The 12,247-nt window shown below is 36.6% G+C and overlaps 1 protein-coding gene across 4 annotated transcripts in view; it reads left to right on the forward strand.

Moving 5' to 3' along the window:
- The window catches only part of LOC134855667 (dynein axonemal heavy chain 6-like), a 125,384-nt gene that overhangs the window by 22,268 nt on the left and 90,869 nt on the right, over positions 1 to 12,247 (forward strand). For all 4 annotated transcript variants that reach the window (XM_063872235.1, XM_063872238.1, XM_063872237.1 and 1 more), the window contains exons 10-11: positions 128 to 346; positions 722 to 897. In XM_063872235.1, coding sequence (XP_063728305.1) covers positions 128 to 346; positions 722 to 897 — 395 coding nt within the window. The remainder of the gene's footprint in view (positions 1 to 127; positions 347 to 721; positions 898 to 12,247) is intronic.

Here is a 12,247-nt window from a genome sequence, read left to right on the forward strand (position 1 = left end):
AGTTTACCTTTGACCCCATATTAGTTTTATGTGTAAATTGTTCTGGAGGGGTAATTTAAGAGACTAAATTCTAATAACGTAATTAAAACCACAATTCTCCTTAATCAAAATGTTTTTTGCTCTCCAGAACTCCAACAACAAACTGGACCACTATCCAGAAAGCGTGGAAGAATTCGTGGACCATCTAACTTTCCTGCAGAAGATCCAGTCTGACATGTCAGCTCTAGAGAAGGAGTTCGGAATAGTGACCAGATTGTTCACTCTCATTAAGGATTTCGATGTGCCTGTACATGCGGAACATCAGGCTCTGTTCCAGACTTTGGGACCCAGCTTCCAGAGTTTGAAGGTACGACGAAAAACAAGGAGAGTTTTAAGCTGTTCCTGTTTTTCTTCCGAGAGACGGAACAATTTTAGCTTAGCTGCATTTTTTCGCAGTTGATATTTCAGCTATAGTAAAAATCTACCTAGTTGAGTAGCAAAAACAATGATGATATTTTAGGTTTCAGATGTCTTTTTTGGAAACATTTTCAAAAAATTTAATCTAAAAGCCATCTCAGTAATAAGATGATCAGAAGAAAGTACTGATAAGCCGTTGGTTACCTTTCATTAAAAAAAAGTTGCTATTTTACTTTTAAATCTTTTTTGCTTTTGAAATCTCTTTGAATTTTTTGATCCAAAATGTGTTTTGTTTGGTAGGATAGTAAACTTTTTCGAATTTCAGTCGACCATTCTGTACTGTGAGGCGAAAAAAGACGAAAACATCCGCAAGTTCAGTGATGACCTTGAGAAGATCATCTCTAAACTGAGAGACCAACTGATGGGCATCAGAATCAGAGTGCAGCATCCTGACTTACTCAATATAGAGACACACCCACAGGCAGCTATAGAGCACGTCAGGTAGGAATTTAATCATAATTCAGGGACTGCTGGTATCAAATTGAAGCACTGTTTGTTCCGGCTATTTTTTTCTGCAGAACATGTTATTTTCATATTAGCTCTTGTTTAATAAATTATAACCTCTTGGTTAGTAAATCATGTCTAGTAAAGTTTACAATTATAAACAATCGACTATATAAACGAAACTGCACGTTTATAGTTTCTATAAATGCATTTATAGTTTATAGCTGCATCTATAAATACATTTATTATAATTTCTATGAAACTGCATTGTATAGTTTCAAGGCATTCGCTTTTTAAAAATCAAACAAAAATATTGTTTTTTTTTTCAAAAAAAATTGCCCAATTCTAAAATCCACGTTTCTTGAGATTAGAATTGTTTACTGTTTTTTGGTCAACCAGCCCGGCGGAGGCCTAATCAGGAGGTTAATTATTAAGTTGACAAGAGCGCGATAGTCAGCCCCCATTAAGCTATGACTTACTTGCCTGACCTCACCTTGCAAATTGCAGCGCACGTGCGATTCGAACCAGCAATCATATGATTGCTGGGCACCATCACTACCTGAAAGCCGCAACGCCACATTCCTCATTAGGAATTGTTTTTAAACCTTCGAAACTTTGGGAGTAAGATTAAGCGTTGCAAATTTAACCCTTACAAACTAGAAACTATTTGCTTCAAAAATGACCGTTGCTTATTTATTATTATATAATCAGTTGTACCACTCTTTGATTTTGAAGTTGGTTCATTGTAAATTTTCCCGCAAGCTTCGCAAATTTTTTGGACAAAAATGACTTAAAAAATCTTATCTAACAAGTTATACTCAATCATTACATAAACAAGCGGAGCGGAATTGTAACCCTGCGTTGTGCGTTGATTTAGTGTAGTGCTGCCACAAAATGGTGAATTTGGATTGAATATCGTATGAATTGGAAAGCATATAACAAAAAAATGTGTTACACTAACAGGGTTGTGATATATCCGTTAAAATTGTTTGACGAAAAACAACACCGTTAACAAATATTACTTTAATAGTCGCAACCATAATTTAAGCAAGACTCTTGGAAATCAAAAATCAACAGTGTAAAACATCAAAAATCGATGCGTTTTTTGAGTGCTTCGATATACGGTATGTGAAGGTAGTCAGGTGAGACATAGTCTTTTTCGTAACTTTTTATTAGCAATTATAAGGGGCTCAAAATTTGCCATATTCGATTCTTTTTGCATGTTCGTTTCTGTTGTCGATTATGCCTAATATACTAAGTTTGTACGCGTGTGTGTAATTTTCTCACCTCACCACGTACAAAAAATGACACATATTTGAAATTTTGTAGTTTTTTGTTTGTAGTTTTTTAATAGGGTCGGAACATTTTGCTGTAATTGGACAGCAACCGGCTATCCTTGTTGTTCCGACTTTCGATTCGAAAGTAACGGAATATTTGTGCTCGGGTGGGTTTTTTTCTTCAGACAAATTTCGACTTATTAACTAGCCATTTTTGACGGAATTTTTTATATCATTCGAAAGGTAATGTTGTCCTGAGCTCAAATTTGAAAAGATATTTCACCTGTGATCATTTTTCGTAAAGTTACGGGGGTTTAAAGTTTTCCATTTTGGCCAATTTGGAACAATTAACGCGCGATATATTTCGCACTATTAACGCGTAAGCGGAGAGTTAATCCGTCGTAGAAATCGTTCCAAATTGGTTGAAAGAAGCTTATTTGCCATAATTCATTTGTTACAAGAAGCGAAATTTATCCTTTTATACTTTAAGTGGCGTGTGGGTAGATGGTTTTTATTTAAAAAATTTCAAATTTTAGAAAAAAAATTTCATTATGTTTTATTTCATCAATTTTTTTAATGTTATTACTGCAGTAGTATTGTATCGTGTCCCGGATCCTAAGGGGGGGGTCCTTCCTAAGGGGGGGGGGGTCCTCACGTAAAGCAAAATCCTAGGAAAGGGGTCCTTAATTTTTTGGAGGACCCTCATCCTAGGATTTTGTAAACGAAAGAGATTTTCCACCCAAAAAGCAGAAGACCCCCTACTTAGGATCTTGCTAAGTTTAGCTTAACAACAAGGGACACGATACAAAAATCTTTCTAATTCCAAATTTTGGGGTCCTAATTATTGGTCCTGATTAATTATATGAATCATATTAATTGTTATGCTTGTTTAGGGTAAATGAACTTTCGACCTAGTTGAAATTTGTTAGTGAACGGGGAATTGACTTTTATGGTATATAATAAAAATTCGCCGGCCATTTTGGCAGCGTAGCTTAACTGTTGGCAGCAGTAAACTAATTCCTTAACTTGACCTAAATTTTATGGTGAAAAGGCAGTAAATTGAAATTACTCTCAAAAGGCGGCGGCCGTTTCTGGGCAAAATATACCAAATGATAAAATTGTCAAATTTTGAAATAAGAAAAATGAAATTAGAGGGAACTTGGTGTACTGAAGATATTGATAATGAACATTTACAATTAAGAGTGTTTTCAACCGCAGAAAAAAACTCATTTTTCAAATTATGTAATGAACGCTACGTCGTCTTCCTCGAAAGGGCAAAGGAAATTTCAAAGAAAGAATACGAGTTGATTTTCAAAGAACAATTTTATTTGAGTGAGCTTCAACAAATCTCTTGGTGCATTTCTACAAAACAAAAGTATGGCACTGTGAGCGATTTGAATATTGCTGATTATGAAAACGTTTTCGACTATTCGTTTGACTTTAACTCATTATGGGTTGATAAAGACTTGGAGAGAAAAATCCGTCTATGTTTCAACAAGCTATCAAAATACAAAAAACTTCCGGTGGTTTATTTAATTATTTACCACCGTTATCTTAATGAGTCTAAATGGTATTTGCAAGGTCACTTTTATTTCCACTGGCTTGAAATTCAGCAGGTTGGAGAGGTGTTGGAAAAAATAAATAATGAAATTGCAAAAAAGCAGAGTAACTCCTATTGATTTGAAAATAATTCACGAAATTTATACGTCTTTGAAACAAACTTATCCTGATAATTCTAACCGACGCAACTATTTTCTAGCTGCATGTTCTCTGTTTTTTGTTAGTTCTGATAACCTTAACTACGACATTTTAATTAAGTTGAGACCTTATGGTGGCTTGATTGGTATTGATAACTCTTCCTTGGACAAATATTTGAAAAATTCCAAAATTTTACGATTGCACGCTATTTTGCACGATGCGGCCGGATTTATACACGAATTTTATCAACAGGGTCCCACGTACTGTTACATGTTGCCCTGGAACTGTAACAACAGCTTATTGGGACATTTGAGTGGAATAGCGTTCTGCCTTTTCATTAAGTTGAAAAAACCAGAAGTTTATCATTTACTAGAATGCTAGGCGAGAGATCAGTTGTGCTTGACGTGGAAGGCTTTCGTTACAAGAAAAACGCCTTTGTGGTTAAAGAATTAGCAATAACAACTTCAGACTACAGCGATCGACTCATTTTCCTACCTCCAGTGAATTTCAATATACTACCAAAGCTTGAACAAAAAGCTTACAACTGGTTAACTAATTATTTACACGGTCTCCATTGGGAAAACGGTGATTATCTTTATATAAACTTGAATCAAATACTTCAGAGTTTTGTGCTGAGAAATCCTGGTGCCGTTTTTTACGCTAAAGGAAAAGAAAAGACAGAATTTTTGGCCAAGTACTTGGACCGAAAGATTGAAAACCTAGATGATTTGGGCTGTCCTCGGGTTGAAAACTTATATTTTAAAAATTATCCAAGTTGCAATAAACATATTCCACATTACAACTCCAGGAATCATTGTGCCTTGAAGAAAACCAAGGTTTTTTATGATTGGTTGAAAAATGAACATCAGCGAGAGATCAGCGAAAGTGGAGACATACCTATCACAAAATTCAATGCTTTGTGCGTGGATGACTCCAGAGGGTGATATTAAAATTTCATTAACGAGAATAGAGCGTATTGATTGCAGTGGCCAAATTGTTCAGAGGAAGGAGCAAATAATAATTTCCGAAGAAGAGTTGTCTACGTTGAAGAGGTTTTTTCCAGTTATTGATCAATTTGTATACTTCCAGAGATTCAAGTTTATCAGAAATGTTAGCCAGCAAGCGAGGAGTATGTCTTCCCGAACTAGTCTTAGTACCCAAACGTCAGCCAGGAGTTCAGATGGATCTAAACAGCAGTGAATTGCCAGATGAGATTAAGACGATTGTGAAAGAGGATACTGTGAAGAAAATAATGTACTACAAAAAAACCGCAAATATCCCAGCAAACTTTGTTTTAGAAATGCATGACATAAATGATAGAGATTTCACACGTTATGAAATTTTTTACTGTTCTCAAAAGTAATTTAATTTTTTACAAGCTTCATTCGCAGAGAGAAAAAGTCTAACGCAGTCTGTAGAATAAATAGTTTCTCAAATGTCAGAAGCAACAACAGCAGTAGATGAACCTGACGCAACATTAGTAACAGAGTTTGTTTATAACGAGACAAACAGTGAAAAAAAATCATGGAAGTTTTGTAACAATGTAACTTTGCCAAGGTCTGAAGTAGTTTTTGTTGCGCAAATGGTAGTAATTCTAATTTTACTAACTTTCTGCATTCTCAAACTTTCTTTCACTAAATTAAGTTGCGAAGAAACGTCAGTTTGGTTCTCGATTTTATCAGGCTTGGTTGGTTACGTACTACCAAACCCAAGAATATGAATAAAGTGATTGATACTTCGACAAGAATTTTTATGGCGATAGTGGGACCTTCAGGATCCGGGAAAACTGAGTTAATTTTGAAACTTCTGATGGGAAATACTTTTTACCCTAAATTTGGAACCGTTCTATATCTTTACAAAGAGATGCAACCTGCATTCTCAGAAAAAGTGTCTTCTCGCGAAGTGAATATGGAGTTCATGAAATTCGACGGATTCGAATCTGTGAGAAAATTAGAAAATGTTCTTCTAGTTTTCGATGATTCATGTGAAGACATCTATAATGACAAGGAATTTGTTAGGTTAGCGACAGCGGGTAGACATAGAGGGATAGATGTAATATATGTTAAGCATAACTTGTTTCAACAAAGTCGATGGTCGCGTACGATTGATTTGAACACTTCACACATCATTCTGTTCAAATCGCCTCGCGACGTTCAGCAACTAGATCTATTAGGAAGACAATTGAATGTATCAAAATTTTTGAGAAACTGTTACGAATTAGCTACCAGAGACTCTTTTGGACATCTTCTAATCGACTTGGACCCCCGTACATCAGATTGTTTGAGATATTGTTCAAATATCACACCACCTGGGCCAACAGTTTTTTATTTACCCTTATCTGAAGCAGAAACTACTCCAATCACAAATGAAAAAGAAAAACTTATCTATTCTGCGGCATATGGTACAACTGAAACCTGACCAGCTAAGAAGATTAATTAGAAAAACTTCAAATCGTGAGATCATAACACTTGTTTGTGAATGTTTGCTCAATGTAGTCAATGGAAACGTACCCGTTAAAATCGCAAACATCGAACGATTCGAGACAGCATACAAATACTTATTAACTCCAAAAACCAGTGTTGTCAAAAAACGTGCGTTTATTTTGAGTAAAGAAGGCTTCCATTTAGTTCGACAAATACTTTATTTTTGTTACAAGTACCTCACAACTTAATGATGACTGCTGAAGAATTCATTCTAATTCCGAAACATTTATATGTTAAAGAGCAGCCACATGCTGCACGTGTTCTTCATGATAATAATATTAAACATAAAAATGCTCAACTGTCCTATCTTAACCGGCTTAGACCCCAATTACCTCCACAAACTAGTAAGACTACTGCAACGAAGGAAACATTTACGGATAATGTTGAGCCCCAACAAGAACAGCTTAAACTGTTAACGGACGATGAAGAAGTACCGGTCGAACGTGTTAAAGACGAAAAACTAGAAGAGAAACACAATAGACAGACCGAAAGCATTTTAGGACAGTTACAAGTTTTAGAAGACAAAAAATTTGTTAGAGCAAAAACCGTACTTGAAATTATAGAAAATTCAGAAAGAGTAACCATAAACCATGACAATGAGGTGATATATGTAGATAAAGTACCAACAGGACTTAAAGCTACAATATTTTTATACGACATACAACAACCAACGAAAAAACTACACAATCCGGCGTTCATTAACATTTTAACTGCTCTCAACTTGAATGAAAACCTGGTAATAAATCGAAATGCCAAACACGCGGTTCAGTCAGCGTCTTTTAACGCTCAAGAGAAACGAGAACCCGGACCCTCAAGAACCCGCTCAACATCGCCCACTTGGCAGGAAAAAAGTAGTGCAAACCTTAAGAGAAGTAAAAAACACAAACGAAAAAGTCTCAGCGGTAATAGAAAAACCCAAAACCAAAAACGTGAAAAAGAGTCAGAAGAAGGCTCTGACTCATACGGAACGCCCCATAACGATTCAGATTCTCCAACGTCAGAAAAGACGAAGGCGCAAACAAAACAATGGGAAAATTACCAAGATTGAAGAAAAATTGTTGAAAACTAAATACAGTGACAAAGGTCCCGCGTTATTTGGTAGTGTGAACAACTTGATAAAAGCAAGCAATTTGTCGCGAAAGAAAGTTAAACATTTCCTTCATACTGAACCTGCTTACACAAAATATCGAACTGTGATCCGAAAAACGCCGCGACTCAAGGTCATAGTTTACGATATCGACGAAATCTGGTCATTAGATCTGGCCTTTGTTGATAAACTTGCCCAGTACAACCATGATGTTAAGTATCTGCTTGTTGCAGTTGACTGCATGTCCCGCTATCTCAGAGTGCAACCCTTGAAATCAAAGTATGCTACTACAACAGCAGAAGCGTTCAAACTAATGATAACGACAAAACAACCGGAAAAAGTATGGGTGGACAAGGGCACAGAGTTTAAAGGGTCCTTCGAAGCATTATGTAAAAAGAAAGGCATAAACACATATAGCACAGAGAGCGAGAAAAAGTCCGCATTCGCTGAGAGAAATATCCGTTCCTTGAAAAATCTTATTTATAAGTACTTGGAGGATAAATGGACTTACTCATACATTGACAAATTGCAAGATTTTGTCAATGCAATTAATTCGAGAACAAATCGTGTCACAAATCTTGCACCAAATAAAGTAACTAAAAAAGATGTTCCTCGCCTGATTTCATTAAGAGCAGAACAGTCTTTGAAGTTAGTTCGACGTCCAAAGCTTTATGTTGGTGATTATGTTAGACTTGCCAAAGTAGACATACGTTTTCGCAAGGGTTACAAACAATCGTTCACCGATGAAGTGTTTGAAGTTTTTGACATACCAACACGAAATCCCCCAACATACAATTTGATTGATTCTAACAGAGAACCGATTGAGGGAAAATTTTACGAGTCTGAACTGATTCGCGTTCTGGAGAAGGACAATCATGACTGAGGGCACTTCCGACAGTCTTTTCACCCATAATGTTCCCCCTTCCTTCACAATTACCCTAGTTTCATCTGCATCAATGAACGTTTTTAAGGATAACACTCTGGCCAACTTCAAAAATCTCCTGAGTGAAGAAATAAATTTGCAAGGTGAATGGAGAGTAGCAGTTACAGAAATTACCTTCCCTACTCAGATAAACAACGTAACTGACAACAACATTGTGTACTACAAAAAAGATCGGGTTATAGCAAGCATGAAAGTTGAGAAAGACAAGATCTCCAGACCTTACCTTGGAGAAACAGCAAAATTAACAAAAGGAGAATATACGAGCATTGATCAAATACTGGACGAGATTCGTCGAAAGACAGAATTAGAGAAATTGGATTACGTAATAGATCCAATAACCAAACATCTTTCCTTATGGCTGCATTATTGGGAAGGTATAACTTTTTCAAGCCCGCAAATTCCTAGTCTACTTGGATTCAAAGGCGTCAGAGATGGAACTGGTTATCATATAGGTTACAAACAAGGAAGCACGAAACATAGCACATTCTCTACCCAAGATCTTATTGCTGACTATCCCGTTGATGTATGCGCTGGTACTCAGCTTATGTTTATTTATCTGGACATAATTCATTATCAAATAGTCGGAGACACAAAAGCACCCCTTTTACGAGTCATTGATACAAATCGTCGAGTGAAAAACGGTTACGCATGTACAATTGAACCGAATCATCGTAAAGTGTTTAGTAATTTGGATTTTAAAAAACTTTTGGTCAATAATATTTCCAATATTTCTGTGAACTTGCGCACAGAAACTGGAGGACTTGTTCCTTTCGCTGGAGGGGGAAAAGTTGTTCTGACTTTGAAATTTCAAAAGTTTAGCAATTGATCAAAATGGATTCATATTACCACAACCAAGCAAACCTACCACATTTCTCGGGGCATTATAGACAACGAGGCAGTGGCTTCGGTGCATTAGCCTTGGGAATAGGAAGAGTCGCACTTCCACTGGCTCGAAAATTTGTGATACCCGCGGCTAAAAAAATCGGAAAAGAACTACTTCTTCAGGCAGCTCCAGAACTGATAGAAGTTGCAACAAAAAGAAAAAGTCCTAAGCAGGCACTCAAAAGCACCGTTAGAAAAACAATCAAAAAGCAAGTAGGAGGAGGAAGTAGATCTCGGAAAAGTCATCCGAAAAGAACGACGGCGTTTAAACGAAAAACGAGACGCGTCATTCCCAGAAAACGAACTGCACAGAGAAGTCGCTCCGATTTCTTTACAAGGGTTAAAAATGATTTCTAATTTAATCCCGAGTGAAGCAACTCACAGCTCCTTGGACTTATTTGAGAAACCGCCTTTGCTTGTCACTTTTGAAAATGCATTCACCCAAAAAATTGGACCTTCCTACTCCCCTGATGGTCCTATGCTAGAGTTTGAAGTACTCGGCGACAGAAATAATTTCATCGATCTTCAACGTACTCGTTTGGAAATAGTTGCACGAATTGTTCGAAGCAATGGAAACGTGCTTCGAACACATGCTACAGAGGCGGCAAACAGAGATACGCCCGCCGTATTTTGTTAACAATCCTTTATCTTCATTATTTTCTGAGTGTACACTGTCTCTGAATGGTGAAAAAATATCAACTACCAATGCTAATTTTGCCCATAAAAGCTTTATTGAGACCGAGTTTTCATACGGTAATGATGCCAAGAAAACATGGTTGGCTTGTCAAGGTTATTATTATGAAGAAAATCCATCAGCCATTGACGGTGGTGGAAGGAGAGCTGATGATGTTACGGAGCGTAAAGGTCTCGTTGCGGCCTCGAGCGAGCTGAAGCTATTTGGTAAAATTGCTTGCGATTTTTTGTCGTGTGACAAGCATCTACTTAGCGGTGTGACAATAAGATTGTCTCTTAGACGTTCTCCTAATGATTTTGTTGTCATATCTGAAGATGCAGCTAAACACTACAAGGTCCAAATAATCGAAGCTAACCTCTATGTCAGAAAGATGACTGTGACTGACTATGTTCTCTCATCAATAGAAAAAACTTTGTTGAAGAACCCGGCAATTTACAATTACATCGAAGTAGTACCAAAAACGTTTCTCGCAACTGCAGGAGTACAAAGCTGGCGACAAGAGGATGTTTTTGCAAAAGAACCTGTTCGAAGAATGATAGTAGCAATGAGCATAAACGAAGCATATTTGGGTACTAATAGAACAAACCCTTTTCATTACCAGAAATTTGGGTTGAATGAGATCATTGTTTACAGAAACGGTCTACCCATTGCCGGAACTCCCATCTCAACATCAGACAATAAAAGAATTTATTACAATACGCTTGAGGCTCTTGATTTTGTTTTAAACACTAGTCATGGAATCAGTCTCGCTAATTATGATAATCATTATATTATGGCTTTTGATCTCACGTCTACTCAGGAGGCTTCACACGATTTTATTCATCCTGAATTGACCAATTGCACTATTTCGCTCGAACTCAAGTTTGACGCAGGTCTCGCTAATAACGTCGAGTTATTGTTTATGGGAGAGCGTGCATCAACAGTTTATGTGCGTTCAGATAGAAAAATTACCAAAAACACTCTTATGACCTAAGATAGACATGGATAATCTTCAACTAGTAGAAATTATTAACCGTTGTAAACATTTGAAACATCGCTTTAGAGGTGTTTTTCCGGCAGATTTGCCATGCTCTTCAGTACTGAAAAACGATAATACGTTCATGATTATGAATGCCTCACCATCGGATCAACCTGGAACCCACTGGTTGCTTTTTGCTCAAGCTGGAGGACAGATATTCTTCGCAGATCCTCTAGGTAAACGATTATGTGATTATCCCCTCGTGTACAAGAATATGCGACGAACAATTCACGAGGGAAATCAGCTACTGTTGAAAAAACCAATACAATCAGCTGATTCAGTGTTATGCGGACTTTATTGTATTTATGTTGCTCATGTTATAATTACAAACAAATTTCCAATAGGTTTCAAACTTAATGATCATGATTTGATAAGATTTGCCAAACATATGTTATTCTAAATTAATTTATTGATGTTTTTGTAAAATTTATAAATTCGTTTTTTTTTTTTTCAATTCATTCTTATTAACAACAAAGTTTTTTTCTGCAAGTTTATGTGAACCGCGAAAAGTTTCATATCAAGTCCTTCGAATTATTAAGGCATGGCCGTTTGGTTTAAGGGGCAATAGCTAACCCGGCGTTGCTCGTCGCTACGCTCCTCGGGAACGCCTCCCGCTTGTGTAGTAACAATTTTTTTTTTCTTGTAGTATACAAGAGCGAAAGAAAACCAATATTTAAAACTTGAATTTCTTCTCCATGATAAATTTCACAAACAAAGTGTTTGAATCAATTTCCATACAACCATACCCACTTAAAATGATGTCAATTATTTTAGAAAACTCAGCAGCGTTTTCACCATTCAAAATATTAGTAAAGCGTTCAATTGTTACGTTAGTAATCAGGTCAGTTTGAGTTTGAACAGATTTAGTCTGCGAGCCGAAGCAAACTTGAGGCAATCGTCTGCGAACTGGAACACCACTAACATCTAAGTTGTTGATAGAGTTATAATTCACAGCTATTTTCAGTTTTTCCATCAGAGGGCCAGACAATTCATAGTTGGAGCAACCCAAAATTAAATATTTGAATGTAGAGAGAAGACAAGGAACAACGAAGGCTTTTGAAGTCATCTTGTTAAGTAAATCGGTAGACTCTTTCGTAAATTCGACCAGCACATGATAATGTTTTTCGTTGTCAATCGAATGGTTGCAAAAATCTAATTTATTCGAATGGGAGGATACTGCAAAATTTGCTTTTGAAGCGAAGCCTGAAAAGTTGGGTTCATGATTCAGGATGAAAAATTTGTAATTTTTACGGAATTGTTTGAAA

The sequence above is a fragment of the Symsagittifera roscoffensis genome, chromosome 10 (genome assembly GCF_963678635.1).
Source record: "Symsagittifera roscoffensis chromosome 10, txSymRosc1.1, whole genome shotgun sequence".
NCBI classification, from domain to species: Eukaryota; Metazoa; Xenacoelomorpha; order Acoela; family Convolutidae; genus Symsagittifera; species Symsagittifera roscoffensis.